A 19383-nucleotide genomic window follows, 5' to 3' on the forward strand; every position below is an offset into this window, starting at 1 on the left:
TCCATCTTTCCAACACCCACACACTCCTACTGGTTTTCCTCCACACCTCCTTCCCTTTTTTCTATGGTCCACTGTCTTCTGCTGTCGAATTCCACCGTCAGCCCTTTGTCACTTCCACCTATCACCTACAAAAGAAAGCCTGCAGATGCTGGAAAGTCGAGCAAAACACACAAAATGCTCGAGGTATGCAGCGGGCCAGGCAGCATCTGTGGAAAAAAGTACAGTTGACGTTTTGGGCCAGAACCCTTAGGCGGGACTCCACCTACCACCTCACAGCTTCTTTAATCATTCCCACTCCCCACCCTCCCTCGCCTGTCTGTCACCACCCTCCTCACCTAGATCCACCTATCATCTACCAGCTCTTGCTCCATCCCTTCCAGCAAACTTTTTTATAGTGGCAGTTCTGATGAAGAGCCTCAACTGCTCATTTCCCCTTGTGGATGCTGCCCAACCCACTGGGTTCTTCCAGCTCCTTTGTATGTCACACCTTATTGTCTGCCTGCACTGCACTTTCTCTGCATCTGTAACACTTCATTCTGCATTCTGTTATTGTTTTCCCTTGCACTACCTTGATTTACTGATGTGGTGAAATGATTTAAATGGATGGCATGCAAAACATAGTTTTTCACTGGATCTTGGTATGTATTCCAATTACCAATGTCAATTAAGTCCACTTATTGCATTATCTCTTCAGCCTAGCCTTCTCCTAACCGTCAGGAGTTAACAATGGATTTACCAATTTCAGACAACAAGCCTATGATGGAAGATCATTCATCCTCACTCACTTTCTTTCTCAAAGGCACTGTCTTGTCTCCTAAGTATTTCCAACATTTCCCATGTTTTGTCCTGCTTCTCGCAGTTCCAGTAGGCTCATTTGTTTTAATTATTCTCTCTATTTTCCCTGATTCAACTATTAACCAGCCACCTCCAAGAGTATCGTCCAACCTCTCTTTATTCTCCATCCCTCTCCGTTACTGCAACTTAAAACATGTTTGCTCACCTCTCTAGTTCTGAGGAAACATGAACTACTTCTCTCTCCACAGATGCTACTGATCAGCTGAGTACATCTTTCTTTCTTTCTTTTTAAATCTTTTTATTAATTTTTTTTAAACAAACATAAATGAAACATGAATACAAAGTGTTTGAGAGTACATAATTAATAGTTTAAGTAGACATTCAAATATATAATAATCAATATATATAGCCTCCCAAACTCATGGTATTTATGAACAAGAGACAAAAAGAAAAAAAACCCCAAAAAAGAGAAAAAAAACACTAACCAACATGAGCCATTGCATAATGTTAAATACATACAGTAGTGCCAATAACTCCGAACCTCCATCCAAATAATTAAGGATAATCAAAGTGAGGTTTAGGAAAAGACAATTTAACTCATATGAAAATGTTGAATAAATGGTCTCCAAGTTTCTTCAAATTTAACTGAAGGATCAAAAACAACACTTCTAATTTTTTCTAAGCTCAAACAAGAGATAGTTTGAGAAAACCACTGAAATATAGTTGGAGGATTAATTTCTTTCCAATTCAATAAAATAGATCTTCTAGCCATTAATGTAACAAATGCAATCATTCGTCGAGATGAACAGGATAAACGACTATTATCTACCATTGGTAAACCAAAAATTGCAGTAAAAGGGTGTGGTTGGAGATTGATATTCAAAACTCTTGAAATAATACTAAAAATATCTTTCCAGTAGTTTTGTAAACAAGGGCAAGACCAAAACATATGGGTCAATGAAGCAACATCAGAGTGACATCTGTCACAGGTTGGATTAACATGAGAGTAAAAGCGAGCAAGTTTATCCTTAGACATATGAGCTCTATGTACAACCTTAAATTGTATTAGGGTATGTTTAGCACAAATAGAGGACGAATTGACTAATAGTAAAATTTTCTCCCACTGCTCAGTGGATATAAGACAATGAAGTTCTTCTTCCCATTCTTTCTTAATTTTTTCTGATACTTCTGGCTGTATTTTCATGATCATATTATAAATAACAGCTACTAAACCCTTTTGACAAGGGTTTAGAGCTAAAATTCTTTCCGTAATGTCCAATGGACATAGTTTCGGAAAAGACTGTAACTCATTGTGCAAAAAATTTCTAACTTGCAAATATCGAGTACATCTATCACTATCTATTTCACTCTCCAATTTGCAGTACCTTTATGATTTTTGTTCCATTGTTAGTACATTGAATGCTTTATAAGGCACTGGTGAGGCCACACTTGGAGTATTGTGAGCAGTTTTGAGCCTCTTATCTAAGAAAGGATGTGCTGACATTGGAGAGGGTTCAGAGGAGGTTCATGACAATGATTATGGAAATGAAAGATTATCGTATAAGGAACATTTGAAGGCTCTGGGCCTGTAGTCACTGGATTTTAGAAGAATGAGAGGGTATCTCATTGAAACCTATTGAATGTTGAAAGGCCTAGATAGAGTAGATGTGGAGAGGATGTTTCCTATGGTGGTGGAATCTAGGACCAGAGGGCACAGCCTCAGAATAGAGGGAGGTCCATTTAGAACAGAGATGAGGAGGAATTCATTTAACCAGAGGATAGTGAATCTGTGGAATTCGTTGCCACAGGTGGCTGTGGAGGCCAGGTCATTGGGTGAATTTAAGGTGGAGGTTGCTAGGTTTTTGATTAGTCAGGGTGTGAAAGGTTACAGGGAGAAGGCAGGAGATTGGGATTGAGAGGGGAATGGATAAGCCATGATGAAATGGTGGAGCAGACTCAATGGGTCAAATGGCCTAATTCTGTTCCTATATCCTATGGTTTTTTATTCAGTGAAGTCAGATGAAAGCACTCTTTCAATAGATATAACCCCGCTTTCTCGAGGCTATCTTTTGTATAGTCTGTAATCAAACACACACTTTACTATCCTTTTAAAATAAATGTATTTATAAAAGACATTTGGGATCCCAATAACTATTATCTCATATTGTTTCTGCTTTTGCATTGTATTTTCTGTATTCAGCTTGAAACGCTGAACAATTATGAGCATGCAATCGATTATAAATCTTCCACTGCTTTTATTTTTGCCTCAATGGGACAGAAATTCAATAACGTACATCCTGTTTGCACATTGCACTCTGATCTGAATCTTGACATTTATAGCTGGCATTGCAAGACCACATTTTTCTCTGCATCTCAGTTCATGTGATAATAATGAGCTATTTACCAATTACCAACACGCATTGGATTCTGGTATTGAGGCAACTAACATTAGGTGATATTCTGCGTAACATTTTGATGTTGGTGTGGATATCTTCTCAGTACACCTCTAAATGAAGCATGTCTCCGTCGTGGTCAATTGTTCTACTTGAAAATAATACCAAGTACTTCTGTAGATAGGATTAGCATAGATCCATACTTGATGTTTGGCATGTACGTGGTGTGTGGAAACACCACTGTGTTTTATGACTCTACGATTCTAATTCAGATAAATGAAAAACACACATCTTGTGCAAAATAGAGATAGAGAAGTATGCCAAGAGCTTGATCTCCAAAATCCTGTGTGTTGTAATTGGTCAGAAAGAACCGTGTGGTAAGTTCTGAAGTTCTGGAAAAAATGAGCGGGAGTAAGTGATGGTGTTAAGAGTGCAACATATCAAGTGTAGAGGAGGAGGAAATACATAGGTTGTTGGGTACTTGTACCATACAGTCATAGAGTAAAACAGTACAAAAACAGAGACTTTAACCCAATCATCTATGCCATCCAAGATACCCACCTAAGCCAGTCCAGAAGAAACAAATAGAAGCAAGGAGCAGCAAGAATGATCATAAAATGGAAGAAGACAATCAAAGCAATGAGAAACCTTGATATTTGGAGTATTAATTGTGGGCACTTGAGTTCAAACCAAAAAGGAGCTACCATCTCAAACGACACACACAAAATGCTCAGCAGGCCAGACAGCACCTATGGTAAACAGTTGATATTTCAGGCTGAAACCCTTCATCAAGACTGGAAAAAATAAAGAAGTCAGAGCAAGAAGGTGGGGGGAAGGGGGGGAAGAAGTACAAGGTGGCAGGTGATAGGTGAAACTGGGAGAGGGGGAGGGGTAAAGTAAAGAGCTGGGAAGTTGATTGGTGAAAGAGATTAAGGGCTGGAGAAGGGAGAATCTAATAAGAGAGGACAGAAGACCATGGAAGAAAGAGAAGGGGAGGAGCACCAGGGGGAGATGATGGGCAGGTAAGGAGATAAGGTGAGAGAGGGAAGCAGGAATAGGGGAATGGTGAAGGGGGGCAATTACCAGAAGTTTGAGAAATCTGGTTGGAGGCTACTTAGACGGAATATAACCTGAGTGTGGCCTCATCGTGGCAGTAGAGGAGGCCATGGATTGACATGACTGACATTTCCTCCCCTTCTCCCACTTTCTTGCTCTGACTCCTCATTTTCTTTTCTGGTCCTGATGAAAGGTCTCGGCCCGAAACAACGACTGTTTACTCTTTTCCATAGACGTTGCCTGGCCTGCTGAATTCCTCCAGCATTTTGTGTGTGTTGCCTTGGATTTCCAGCATCTATAGATTTCCTCGTATTTGTGCATCCACCTCAATCCCATTTCCCATCTTATTTGTATAGTAAAGTGTTCACTCAAATATTTTTCAAATCAGTCCTGATGCAGGGCCTTGGCCCAAAATGTCAATGATCCCTCTGCCTCCATGGGTGCTGCTTGACCTGCTCGGATCCTGCAGCAGTTTGTTTTTTGTTATTCTCCAAATTCACCAAGTTATTGAGATTGTTCTGGCATTTCAGACTGGGCATTCAATATTACCTCTACTCTCCAGATCTGAAATGATTCTTCTCATCTCTCTAATTCCATTACCATTAATCTAAATCCATACCTCCTATGTAGTTATTCACCATTTTGTGAAAAACCTAATGTCTTCATAGTTTGCACACTCTGAGCAATTCAATCTTCTCTGTTCCAAAGAAAACAACCAAACTTTTCCAATTTTTCCTTGCAGCCAAAATACTCCATTTCTGGCCACGTTCTCATAAGTTCCATTTGCATTCTCTCAGGTGCTGGCAAACCCTTCCTGTAATGTAGTAATCAGAACTTTATAATCAGAATTTCAGACTCCCATGGTTAGTCCAGCTAGCATCTTACATATTTGTAGCATTATTTCTCTGGTCTTCTGTGTTCAGGACATTGAGGAATACTGTATATCCTTAAGCTTTCTTACTATCTTATCTACTTGTGCATCTTCCTCTAGGATGTTTGGTCACATTCTTTGTTCCTCTGTACTTCACTTTTTTTTTAACCCTCCAGTTTTCCAGAAGATGTAATTATAGATGCCTTAGAGATGGGAACAAGAATGTGGTGTTCATTGAATGAGATGTACTGAGCTGGGAAATTATGAAGAGCTGGAGTACCCATATGTGCAAGAACATTATATGTTTTGAAAGATGCTAGCAACTTCCCCCCCCCCCCCCCCCCTCTTGTTCTCACTAATTCCTGCCCGAGTCACGCTCCAAAGTTGCTAGGTTCTCCAGTTTCTTACAATTTGTCTTCTTGTCTTGCTGTGAAATATTATCTTTTGTATTTTTGTTATACTTCTCATTCCAGTTGCATTCCATTAATTGCTGGGCATGGACAGTTTGTTGGACGTATGCCTGGTTTTTATGCTAGGATTATATTTCTGTGAAACCCTGCTACTGCAGATCCCAGTATTAGTTTTACGATTTTCTGTGAGGGAATAGTTTTTTGAGCACTTAAAGGCATTTTTGTTGAAATATGCGAATGAAATGTTCAGCTCAGGATAAAGGTGATAGATAAAGATTGTGGGGAAGGGTATCAGGGTGGCGCATCAATGAAATTATATGGCAATCCAAAGAATCAAGTTCAAACCCCATCACAATACTGAAGAATTTATATTCTGTTACTAATTTGAAACAATTAATTGACATAATGATTACTGCAAAAGTTATTGCATTATCATAAAAATCTATTTGGTTAAGGAGGGGACATTTGGCATTCTTACTCACTATGTGTGACTCCAAACTCTTCCCAAATGGCTTAACAAGTCACTCGTTGTACCTCTACTGCTACATTTAAAGAGAGGTAGTTGGGATTATTTTCACCAGATGGACTGCGGAGGTTCAAGAAGGCAACTCACCAATATCTTTAAAAACAAGAGAAATCTGAGCAACGCATCTGAGCCCGAAACGTCGGCTGTACTTTTTCCATCGATGCTGCCTGGCCTGCTGAGTTCCTCCAGCATTTTCTGTGTGTTTCAGGGTGATTAGGGATGGATGATAAATGTAGACCTTGCCAATGGTATCCAGATCCTGAAGTTAAATACACTAACTTAAAAATAAGATGTATAAAAGATTCACGAGAGTGAAGCCAGATATGAGGGTACGTTCTGTATTATTGTCTCTCTTGTATTGATGGGTCCTGGGTCCCAAGTGGATGCATTTTCTCTTTACATATCTTGTCTAACCTTTTTAGGCAGACATTCTTCCAGACTTCTGTCAGGCATTCCATCAGCTTTCTTCTTGCTAGACTAAAGGAGCCCATTCGTTCTTTCTTGTTAATTATAACCCTCCAACCTTATATCTTTGAATAAATCTATTTTACTTTTAATAAAATCAGAACAATGTCCCAAATTCAATCTAAACAAGGAACGAACAAGCTTAATATGCAGTGTCTGCTTTTTTTAAAATTGATTTTACTCATCTCAAAATGAGCCACAGCAGTTAGATTGCAATTTTTACTGCTGTGTTACTACTTCTGATGATTTGAACACTTATAACCTCAGATCAATGAGCTTCTTTACCTTTCACTGCAACCCTCCCTTCACGTCTTGTCAGCTTCCAATTTCTTGATAATGAGCTCATCCTTGCAAATACAGCATCTGAAAAGGATGCTCATTTGAGACCAGCTGGTCCATCCAGCCTGCCTATGTGGCCAGATCATTGTGACTAGATGGTTTGCACCCAATGTAAGATCCAGGGAGAAGCAGGAGGCAAAAGCCCAGACACAGTAGAATGTACTACTCTGGGAAATTATGCATTCAGGCAATCTCCTGACCTCAAGATGAGACTGTTGTTCCAATTAAGAAGAGGTTCAGCTCCTGAAGGCTGTAGAGAGCCAGTACTTCATCCAGATCACCCATCCCCGTGCAAGCTCCAATTTGCCTACATTCCCATTCCTGCTGAACCCCTCCTGACTCACTGCCCTGAAGAATGCCTCTTCAGGTTACCGAACACAGAGTTCCATCCATTTGTAAATAACAGGTGGAATATCCAGCTTACTCCTTATCCGACAATCCCAGGCACATGGGGCAGATGCAGAATAAACATCCCATCCCTGTTTTCAACTCCAAAAAAACACTGAAGACTGTTTCTATAGTTCTGGAGCATGGCTCTATCCCACATCTCAGCTACATCATCAGGAGCAGAGCTTTGAGTTGGTTTTTAATTGATATTGCCTGTGGTTCTCTCCCTACCTGTCACCACCACACCCCCCCCCCCCCAATTCCTTCAAGACATTTTATTGCCAAAGAGTGATTTAGTTAAACTTACAAATGTAATAATTTAACACTGTTTGTTTATTTTTTTTATTATTTACACAATTTGTCCTCTTTTGCACACTGGACGTTTGTAAGTCTTTGATTTTTTTCATGAATTCTATTGTATTTCTCATTTTCTTGTGGGTGCCTGCAAGAATATGAATCGCCAGGTTAATAATGGTGTAGACACTTTGATAATAAATTTACTTTGAACTTTTTAAATATCTTATTTATGCTCAAAAGAACTGAGTCATCTGTAAAGCTGAACTGTCAGGCTTGTTCCTGGGTATTTTTCAGCTGACCCACCTTTCAGTGCTTTGCCGGCTGTGATCGGAGCTGCTGTGGTTGGAATGCTGGTTGCTGTTGCTGGAACAGTTTTGGTGTTTCAATATGTTATGAGGAACCGTGAAAACTTTCCATGTAAGTAATTTTCATCCCACTTGGACATTAATTACTTTCAACTTTGATGCTTCCCAGATGCAGAGACCAATAAAAAGCCTTGATGTATTGATGAGTGTGGGAATTTGCAAACAGTGGTGCAGCCAATTGAACTGTTGCTTTGCACACCAGAGACCTGGTTTGATCCTGACCTCAGGTCCTGTTTGTGTGTGGAGTTTGTATGTTCTCCCTATGCCTGGGTTTCCTGTGGATGCTGTGGTTTCTTCCCACATCCCAAAGATGTGTGGGCTGGCAGATTAATTGGCCAGTGTAAAATGATCTTGGTGTGAGGGTGAGTGGTAGTATCTAGGGAGGCGGGGAAGGGGGAAAGTTGATGCGATTGTGGGGAGAATAAAAGAAACACGATTCAAGAAGGAACGGGTGCTTAATGGTTGGTGTCGACACAATGGGCTGAAAGGCCTGTCTTTGCTGTGATTTTATCATCTACCCCTTGCTTTTAATGAGTGGAGTTATAATTAAGCATTTCTTGCCCATGCATTGCAGATCCTTAACCCTTCTCTGTAGATATGAGATCTGAGCCAAGGCAAAGAAATAAATGCCAGGCAAATAAATTTTTTGGGAAATTTCCCTCTGAGGTTATCGGAAGATTGGAGCATCCAAGAGACTGCATGTAGCAAGTAGGAACCTTCCTGTATTTTATGCAGTCTTTGCTTTCATCAGGAACAGGCTCCCTCTTAAGGGCGAGCAGTGTATCAGCAGATGCCACGGTTACTGTAGGCTCACTCACTGTTCTCTGAGGACCATTAACCATTCACACTTCTGTGATGTTAAGAAGTGGCGCACAGTAGTCCAAGCTTCACATCATATTGTCTTCGGCTTGATATTTCCTCAATGCTCACAAGGCTATCAAAACTTTTTTTTTCTTATAAAATCTTCCTGTCCAGCTTAGCCATTAACCCATCCCATTCAGGGATTTGCATCCACACCCCTCTCATACTTCATTCTGATTGCTCTCTCTCAAACATGAATCTGGTTAGCTACCACTAGCTAAGTAAAAAGGCATTGGTATTATTGTAATCTGCTCCATGAGGCCAACAGTATTTTCAGTCTCTTGAAAAGACTTGTGATATCTGAGGCAATTCTATGCACAAGGAGATGCCATAAACAGATTTCTATCCACGTAATTGATAAATAGAAAATGTGGCTGATTCATTATCAAACAATTCCAGGCCCCAGATAGGTGAGATGTAGAACACTCTACCCTCTTCACCCTCCCATGGAATACCTTTGAGGAAAGTATGGGATAGATACGCAGTCAAACTTCTATTACAGTCCCTTGCAGCTCTTCCTAGGCAGATAGAGCACGGGTTGATGACTATTCTCAAACCAGATAGTCCCAGGCAGAACACACAGGTAATGAGATCAGTGGGAGGGTGAGAGAAGAATCTGGAAATGATGGTGTTCTCATGTAGCTTGCAGCTTGATGTTCTCAGGTTGGATCAGGAAGTTACAGTCATAAATAAGCACTCATGCAAAAGCTCTTATTAATCTAAACGATGGGTCTAACAGAGTCTGTAATCTTGAGCATTAATATCAAGAAGCAACTGTCCTATTTCCTGCCATCATGTCCTGAACAAGTGAGGAATGATATATTTGCAAATGTTAAGTGCATTGAATTCAAATGAGAAAGTCTGCTCTGAGGTTGAAGGGCAATGGGTGACGATGATCATCATCACAAGCCTGGGTGGAAGGTATGAAGATCCTGAGATGCCCAGTCGTCAAGATCCCCCTCTCAGCCTCACCGGTGTAGTCCAAAGGAAAGCTTATGAAGCAATATGTTTGACACTAGCTTGCTGCAGGAGCTGCCGGAAGGATGTTCAATGATGTCCAGCTGCCTTAGCGGCTCCACTCCGGATTTGCTGTCTGGGTTTACTCCCGTTGCCTTTGTCTCTCCCAAGGCTGTCCACAAGGCAGTGGAGTTATTTACCCATAGCTGGGGATCTGGTTCACGAGCACCAGGGTGTGTCCACAAACCGGTGGGCCTGTGTGCTACGTGTGCGGGGGCCAGACCTCCTCCCCGTCCTCTATAGTTCAGCCTGAGTCCGAAAGGAGTCCAATTTCCACATGTCACCAGTGAGGAGGCACTACGTGAGGTTTGCTGTTGGAGATGCTATGTACTGGCAAGGAGAGACTTACACATTCAGCTCTCCTTTTTGCAAGACTGCCAGCCAGTGGAGGAAACTGAAAGTGAGAGCGACAAGCATGGCCCAGTACATTACCACACTAGACGCATCTCAACAACCATTTTGACAATTTTGACAGCATAGTGTTCCTTAAATAATTGATGGATAATTTTGAAACATTGATATATTTTAATGGTTGACTATCTCTTGTTCTCAGGGTTACATGATCTGCTGTTTCAACAGTAAGTATTGCATAATCTTAACAAATACCTTGGAGAACCTGATTGTGTCTTCTCCCAAGTTTGTTTCACAATAAAGTGCTCTCTCTGCTATTCTGAAAAGTTGACTTTCTGAGTGTTATTCAAAGCTTATTTTGTAGCCTGGGGAGAGTACGCACTCAGGATCACAAATATTTTTCAGGTCTATAATTCCTTTATCTGTTTTAGATGTTTCAATTTAAAATAACACAGTTCCTTCTGTTATAATCTCAGCTTAATTTTGGTCCACACGCTTGTGTGCCAACTAGTTACTGTATGTATGCAGTATGAAAATAAATAAAACAAAATGTACAAAACCAATACATAGAGGTAAATCTAAAAAAATACAATCAACATTAGAATCCTAACAACCCTGTACCTTGTACACAATATCAAAAATATGAATAAAAACATCTCATCTTAACTAAGAGGTATACTCGCTTTAGCACACACGTGCTTAACTTCCAAACACACATAGGCTAGACCCTGAAATGAGTTCTCCTCGCTCACACTACGTGAACAAAGATTAACACGCTCACTTTACTCTGTTGCATTCACATTTGGTCATGAAATAATAAAGAAAGAAAAATAAACTTTTACAAAAATTTCACAATATATTGCCTTGTAGCTAAATTACTAGGTAGTCTAACCTACTAGGCTGATAAGGAACTTCGCACAACCACGCTATCTAGTGCCGATACCTTACTCGCGAAAATCAAAAGCATCCACATGTAAAACATGTCAAATTACCAATATTCTAGATTTACAAACAAGTATAAATGAATTACATGGATATTATCAAATATTATTCACCTTTCTCCATCATATGACCAGCACTCGACATTCTTTCTAGAACATTGTAACTCTTCTTTCTATTCCACACGTGCATTATGCTGTCACCACTTTCTCGAAGGCACAGACAGCTATTTTAGCATTACCAGACTGAATATATAAGTGCAGTTTAACAATAAAAAAATGATATTCAACGGTCACCTGGTTACACTTAGAATTTCTTGAGAATTTCTATTATCATTCTGTATCCACAATCTTACTTTGAGGAAAGTTTTCAGATTCCACATCCTGTTGTATTGAAAAAAAAACTACTTCTGAATTGCACTCCTGAATGGGTTGCCTTTAGTTTTCGTTCTTCTGGATTCCCTCTCAGTGACCACATGACTTACCATCCACTCTGTTAAATCCTTCCGCTATTTAAACACCTCAATTAGAAGAACCTTCAATCTTCTACAATCAAAGGACTATAAACCGCAACATTTGAATCTCCTATCCCAGTTTAACCCTTTACTTGTTGCTATTAATTCTAGTAGAATGGCTTTTCAGTGACTATTTGTAGTTTTGGTGCTGATTATAGTGTTCTGCTAAGTGGTATTGTGAAACCATTCACCATAATACAGCAGTTCTGCTGTATCCGGTTCCTCCTCTTTGCTTGTAGTGAGATAAGGGAATCTCTTTTTTATATCATGTTACCCACAACTGTGTAGCAGGAAAATGTTACAGGAAGTTCTACGTGAATCTAGGAGAACTTTGTGAGCCAGTATGTTAATAGTCCATTTAGGAAAGTGGCAGAATCCTTGGAGATGTAGCTGGACAGGAGGTTGGAATGGTCAGTGAGAGAGCATTTTGGAGACAGTGACAATAGCTTTTAACTTCAAGGTCATTATGTTTTAGAAATTCGGTTCATGAATTAGGAGAAGGCTGATCACAATATCATACAATACGGCCTGGCAGAGATCAACTGGGGGCAGGTATTTGCAGCTAGGTCTACATTCAATCAGTTGAGTCATTCAAAACTGAAATAAGGAGAATTCAGGGCCAGATACGGATAGTAAGTCCAAGGAACTGTGGACGTAAATGGAGATTAATTTTAAAAAAGGAGAGAAATTATCTGGTATGTGTATGAACTGAAAACAAAGGAAGATCTTCAGGAGTACAGAAGCTTAAAATGAAAGAAATTACGTCAATGAGGGGTGAGAAATATCACTTGTGGATAAGATTAAGGAAAATCCCAAGTCATTTGATAAATTTATTAAAAGCAAGACAGTAATCAGGGAAAGAGTAGGACTCATAGCAGCCTATGTGTGGAGCTAGAGCATGTAGCTGAAGTCTTAAATGAATAGGGCTCATCACTAAGGAGATGAATTTAGGGAGGGATAGAGGTAGAAATTCTAGAACATTATCATTAAAAAGGAATTATTAGATATTTCAGCCAGCTTAAATTGTTTAAGTCCCATTGCCCGATGGGATGTATCCAGGTTGCTATGGAAGCAGTAGTGGAGATGCTAGGGCCCCTAACTTTCACTGTCTAGGATTTTAATGCTTCTTTGGCCACAGGTGGCTGATGACTGGAGGACTGGAAGAAGAGCAGGAAGGATAGGCCAGATAATTTCAGGCATGTCAGTAGTAGGGAAATTATTGGGAGAAAAAAACGAGGAACACATTTAATCTGTACTTGGAAAGATAGAGCTTTTGGGGGGGGAGGATCTTATCTGACCACTTTGCTTGAACTTTATGAAGAGATAACAAAATGTATTGATGAAGGCAGTGAGGTTAATGTATTCTATTCAGATCATAGTTAGACCTTTAACATGATCCCACATGAAAATAAACTGGTCCAAAAAATTAGAGACCATGGGATTCAGGGCAAGGAGGCAAACTGGATCCAAATCTGGCTTTGTAATAGGAAGCAGGGGGTGTTGGTGGTGGACTTTTGTGAGTGGAAGACTGGGATCTTTAGTGTTCCACAAGGATTGTTATACACATTAGCAACTTGGATATGAATGCAGGAGGTAGGATCTGTAAACTTGCAGATGACATGAAAATTGGTGATGTTGTGATAGTCAGAGGTTACAGGAAGACATTGATCAGTTGAAATAATGGGCAGAGCAATGGCAGATGGATATTACAAATTTAAGATGATGCCCATTGGAAAGACCAGTAAGGATAGGATGCACACAATAAATGGTAGGGATTGAGAAACCTCAGTGTACAAGTTTAAGGATCCCTGGAGAAGACAGCACAGGTAAAAGAGGTGATGAAGAAGGCAAAGAAGATATTTGTTTTTATTAGATGTGGTTTAGAATGTGAGGGTAGAAAAATAATGGTATAACTTCATAAACCATTGGTTGGGCCACATCCGAAATGCTCTATTTCTGGCCACCATACCACAGGATGGACTTGATTGCACTGGAGATGTTAGAGAAGAGGTTTATTAGGATGTTACCTGGGGTGGTGGGTTTCAGTTATGAGACCAGATAAGTTGAGTTTGTTTTCCCTGGAGCGGAAGAGGCTGAAGGAGGACTTGATTGAGCTATGCAAGATTATGAGGATGTTGATATGGTAGGTAATTTTAAAAAAATCCCATATCAGGGATATCTAAAACCAGACAACATAGTTTTATGATAAGGAGTGAGTGAACTGGAGGGGAAGAACATTTTCATCCTGATGATATTTGGAATCTGGAAGCCACTGCCAGGGGCAGGGGAGGGTGAAGCAGGTACCTGCATGGCATTTAAGAAGTATCTAGATGAGCATTTGAATCATAGAAGGACATAGAACATTATAGCACAGTACAGACCCTTCAGCTGATTGATGTTGTGCTGACCTTTTAAACTACTGCAAGATTGATTTAACCCTACTCTCCTATATAACCCTACATTTTTGTATCATCTCATTGTCTAAGAGTTTCTTAAATGCCCCTACTGTATCTGCCTCTGCCACCTCTCCTAACAAGGTGTTCCATGCACCCACTACTCTCTATGTAAAGAACTTGTCTCTGGCATCCCCCATGCTTTCCTCTAGTCATCTTAAAATGATAGCCCCTTGTATTAATCATTTCCGCCCTGGGAAAATGACTCTGGCTATCCACTTTTTTCTTCTTATCATCTTGTACATCTCCATCAAGTCACAATAGAGGTGACTTGACAGAATCATTAAGGCACAAAGGCTACAGACCAAGTTCTGGTAGATGACATAGTATAGATAGGTCAACATGGGCATGCTGAGTCAAAGGACCAAGTTTTCTGCTATAAGATTCTGTGACTCTATGACGTAAGTCTGATACCCACAACAAGTACATAAAGAATTTCAACAGACTTGGTTTATTATTGACACATGAAAAACTCGTCTTGCATCCCACTCACACAGATCAGTTCATTACAATGGTGCATTGGTGAAATAACGGAATGCAGAATGAAGTGTCGCAGTGACATTGAAAGTGCAGTGCAGGTAGACAAAAGCTGCAAGGTAGATTGTGAGCTCAGGAGTCCATGATACCGTTCTAGGGGACCATTCAGTAGTCTTTTGATAGCAGGATAGAAGCTGTCCTTGAGTCTGATGTTGCATGCTTTCAGGCTTTTGTATCTTCTGCCCAATGGGAGGAGAAAGAAGAGAGCATGTCCAGGGTGGGTGGGGTGTTTGGTTATGTTGGCTGCTTTACTGAGGCAGTGAGAAGTGTAGACAGAGTCCATGGAGTGGGAGCTAGTTTCCACGATGTGCTGAGCTGTGTCCTCAGCTCCCTGCAATCTCTTGTGATCGGAAGAGCACTTGCCATACCAAGCCACGATGCCTCTGTTTAGGATGCTTTCAATGATGCATTGATAAAAATTGCGAAAGACTTATAAAGGAAAAAAATCGTGCTGACGTATTTTTTAAAATATATTAAAGGATCAATTATAGGGCCAGGTGATTATCCTGAATAGGCTTTTGTTCCACGGTTTCTTATGTGCTTGACAAATGGTAGCACTGATTAGAGATGGTTTTAATCCTCAAACACATTTCTCCTCGTTTTCCAAACCTTCCAGTGAATTGCGGGAACAGATTAACCATCCAGAAGATGCAGAGGCTGCATTGCCAGCTGAGGGAGAAGGCACTGAGGGCAGCAGGGAACCGACAGAAGGTATGAGATAGATCTTCTTTGTCTTCCTTTGTCTCCTTCAGTCTCACTGATTCTCAGCATAAGAACTCTGGAAGCTGCCCTAAAGTAGCCAAGATTGCGTCATCCTATTCAGCTGGTTCCTAACTCTGTGAGGATAAACAGTGCTTCTCAAATCCCTCACCCTGATGGGACCTCAGTGATACACACAGAGACTAAAGCCAGCTGAAAGGAGTTGGGAGGTGTACATCTTCATCCAAATACCACAGAGGATTTTTCTCTGGTTGAAAAATGGTGCTTGCTTCAGCTGAGCCCATCAGACCACAGGACATAGGATCAGAATTAGGCCATTCAGCAATCAAGTCTTCTCCACCATTCCATCATGGCTGATTTAATTTCCCTCTCAACCCCATTCTCCTGCCTTCTCCCTGTAAGCTTTAATGCCCTAACCTATCAATCTCCCCTTTGAATATACCCAATGACTTGGCCTCTACTGCCATCTGTGGTAATGACACCTTCTGGGTAAAGAAATTCCTCCTAATCTCTGTTCTGAAGGTACATCCTTCTATTCTGAAGCTATGTCTTCTGATCCCAGACTCTTCCACTGTTGGAAATATTCTCTCCACATCATTTTTATCTAGGCCTTTCAATATTCAGTAGGTTTCAATGTAGTTCCCCCCCTTATTCTTCTAAACTCCAGTGAGTACAGGCCCAGAGCCATCAAATGCTCCTCATACATTAACACTGTAATTCCTGGGATCATTTTTGTGAATCTCCTCTGTAGCTTTTTCAATGCCAGCACATCCTTTCTTAGGTATGGGCCCAAAACTGCTCTTAATACTCCAAATGTGTTCTGACAAATACCTTATAAAGCCTCAGCACATTGGTCATCATCCAAAAGTCCAGAGGTACAGGCTTTATCTGGTTGCATTACATTACAACATCTGATCTTCTAAATGCAATGCAAATGCTGGCTCAATATTCTATCGGAATTCGGGGTTTAGACTGGAATTTCTCCACAAGGGTGTTGACTTTGTTCAAAATCCGAAGCATTTTTAATCCTTGTACTATCATTGTCAGAAGGTACTTCAGTAAATTCCTGGAGAGAAACTGTGGGTGTTAGGAATTCTGCCTGGTTCCTCAGTCACAGGATGCAGAAAGGGCCTTTTGCGTCATTACTCCCGATTGTTCCATCCATCTTTTTTTCCACAGCTACAGTAAAAGCTTCATTTTTCAGCATCTGGGCACACTGGCAAGGACAGCATTTATTACACATCCCTCGTCCTTGAGGTGCTTGGCCATTTTCAGGAGGGCATTTAAGAGTCGACTACATGAGGTTGGTCTGGAGTCACAGATCAGGGAAGAATGACAGAACTCTCTTGAAGGGCATTAGTAAGCCGGACGTGTTTTGATGACAAAATAGTAGCTTTTAAAAAAGGATGTAGGCAAAAGACAGGCAACTGTAGGCCAGTTAGCTTAACATCTGTAGTTGGGAAAATGATTGAAGCTGTCATTAAGAAGGAAATAGCGAAACATTTAGAGAAGAGTGTTTCCATTAGACAGACGCAGCATAGATTCAGAAAGGGCAGGTCCTGTTTGACAAACTTACTGGAGTTCTTTGAGGACATAATGAGTGCAGTGGATAGAGGGGAACAGGTGGATGTCGTATATTTGGATTTCCAGAAGGCGTTCGATAAGGTGTCGCACAAGAGACTTGTAAATAAGATACGGATGCATGGAGTCGGAGGAAATGTATTGGCATGGATAGTGGATTGGTTAATCAATAGAAGGCAGAGAGATGGTATAAGTGGGTGTTTCTCCGGTTGGCAGTCGGTGGTGAGTGGGGTGCCGCAGGGATCGGTGCTGGGCCTGCAGCTGTTTACCATTTACATTGATGATTTGGATGAAGGGACTGAGTGTAGCGTAGCAGAATTTGCTGATGATACTAAACTGAGTGGAAAAGCAAATTGTACAGAGGATGTGGAGAGTCTGCAGAGGGATATAGATAGGTTAAGTGAGTGGGCCACGGCCTGGCAGATGGAATACAACGTTAGCAAATGCGAGATCATCCACTTTGGAAGGAATAATAGAAGAGCAGGTTATTATTTAAATGGTGAAAGATTGCAGAGGGACTTGGGAATGCTTGTTCATGAATCGCAAAAAGTTGGCTTGCAGGTACAACAGGTTATTAAGAAGGCAAACGGAATGTTGGCTTTCATTGGTAGAGATTGAATTCAAGAGCATGGAGGTTGTGCTGCAACTGTACAGGGTACTGATGAGGTCGCACCTGGAGTACTGCGTGCAGTTCTGGTCTCCATACTTGAGGAAGGATATACTGGCTTTGGAGGCGGTGCAGAGGAGGTTTACCAGGTTGATTCCAGGGATGAAGTGGTTAGCCTAGGAGGAGAGATTGAGTTGCCTGGGACTATACTCTCTGGAATTCAGAAGAATGAGAGGGGATCTTATAGAAACATACACAATTTTGAAAGGGATAGATAAGATAGAAGTAGGAAAGTTGTTTCCATTGGTAGGTGAGACTACAACTAGGAGACATTGCCTCAAGATTCAGGGGAGAAGATTTAGGACGGAGATGAGGAGAAACTGTTTATCCCAGAGAGTGGAGAATCTGTGGAATTCTCTGCCCAGGGAAGCAGTCGAGGCTTCTTCACTAAATATATTTAAGATACAGTTAGATAGGTTTTTACATAATAAGGGAATTAAGGATTATGGGGAAAAGGCAGGTAGATGGAGTTGAGTTTATGGACAGATCAGCCATGAATTTATTGAATGGCAGGGCAGGCTCAATGGGCCGGATGGCCTACTCCTGCTCCTATTTCTTATGTTCTTATGTTTTACTGCCTTCATACTAGTTGTAATTGCCAAACTGAATTGAATCCCACCTGCCCAGCTGCGATTTGAACTCAGGGTTCCATATTGCTAATGCAGGCCTATGGAATGGGTCTGGGATGATAATTTAGTGCACCGCACCACTTGGCAGTGAGGAATTAAATCCAACTCTAAATAACTGTATGACCACTTACAGGAATAAAAGGCATTACTAAATCCAATGGGGAATTTTGGGAAACCTTACGTTTATAAGAGGCTCCTTGAAAGAGGGACATCACAAATAAGCAATATAGGCCTACTCAGACTTAAAGCGCAAGTGTGTTTATATTGTTTATGAATACGCGGCCGTGAATATTCATTCAAGCCATGGAAATGCTATGCCATTATAGTCTGGCGGATTGAGTCTGATGAACAAATTTTCTGTTTGAAATAGCTATTATTTGTGTGTAGGAGCATAGGACATGTTCTCAACCATCATATTCCATCCTGCAGAGCCCAGCTCAGGAGCTTCTGGTGAGGAGGCGTCCAGCACACCAGCCATCATCGAACCTTCAGCCACCAGTGAGCAAGAAGATGTTGTAGCAACTGAAGCAGACAGTACCTGAGGGTGGGGTAGGAACCTGTGGAATACTTGCCCAAATTGAAGCCCTGAAAACTTCAGGAGGTTTGAATGGACACTGATAATCTGCTGTTTGACTAATATGAAATCTACGCATGGAAAAATACACACCTTGTGAAACCCATGGTTGCTGAACAAGTGCTGCCTTACATCTAGAAAGTTTTCTATACTTTGCCATTCAGTGAAGAATTTCATGGGCCGTTGTTTTTCTGGGAAGTACAGGCCATTTCTTACTTTTCCCACATCCTGCCATCTTTCCTCCCACCTCAGCCTCCTCCCTCCTCACCCTCCACCACCATCCTTCCTCCACACACTCCTTCCTCCTCCCTCCTCACCCCTCCTCCCTTCTTTCTTTCCTCACTCTCTTCATGCCTCCTCCCTCCTTCCTCCTTAACCACTTCCTTCCTCACCCCTATTCTCTCTGCCCTCCTCACCCTCCTCATCCTCCTCTCTCCTCTCCCTCACCCCTCCAACCTCCTCTCTATCCTTACCCCTCCGCTCTCCTTTTTCCTCACTCACCTTCCTCCACACTCCTCTTCCATCCTCACCCTTACCCCCTCCTCTCTCTCCTCACCCCTTGACCTCCCTCTTCCCTCCTCACTCTCCTCACACTTGCTCCCTCCTCACCCACCTCCTTCCTCAACCACCTCTCTC

At 41.2% G+C, this 19383-nt stretch overlaps 1 protein-coding gene across 1 annotated transcript in view; it reads left to right on the plus strand.

Moving 5' to 3' along the window:
* The window catches only part of LOC140716667 (V-set and immunoglobulin domain-containing protein 10-like 2), a 109990-nt gene extending 90881 nt beyond the window's left edge, over nt 1-19109 (plus strand). The window contains exons 11-14 of the mRNA XM_073029487.1: nt 7834-7956; nt 10336-10360; nt 15193-15287; nt 18603-19109. Coding sequence (XP_072885588.1) covers nt 7834-7956; nt 10336-10360; nt 15193-15287; nt 18603-18715 — 356 coding nt within the window. The 3' untranslated portion in view covers nt 18716-19109. The remainder of the gene's footprint in view (nt 1-7833; nt 7957-10335; nt 10361-15192; nt 15288-18602) is intronic.
* Nucleotides 19110-19383: the final 274 nt, after the last annotated feature.

This window comes from Hemitrygon akajei, chromosome 26 (assembly GCF_048418815.1).
Source record: "Hemitrygon akajei chromosome 26, sHemAka1.3, whole genome shotgun sequence".
Lineage (NCBI taxonomy): Eukaryota > Metazoa > Chordata > Chondrichthyes > Myliobatiformes > Dasyatidae > Hemitrygon > Hemitrygon akajei.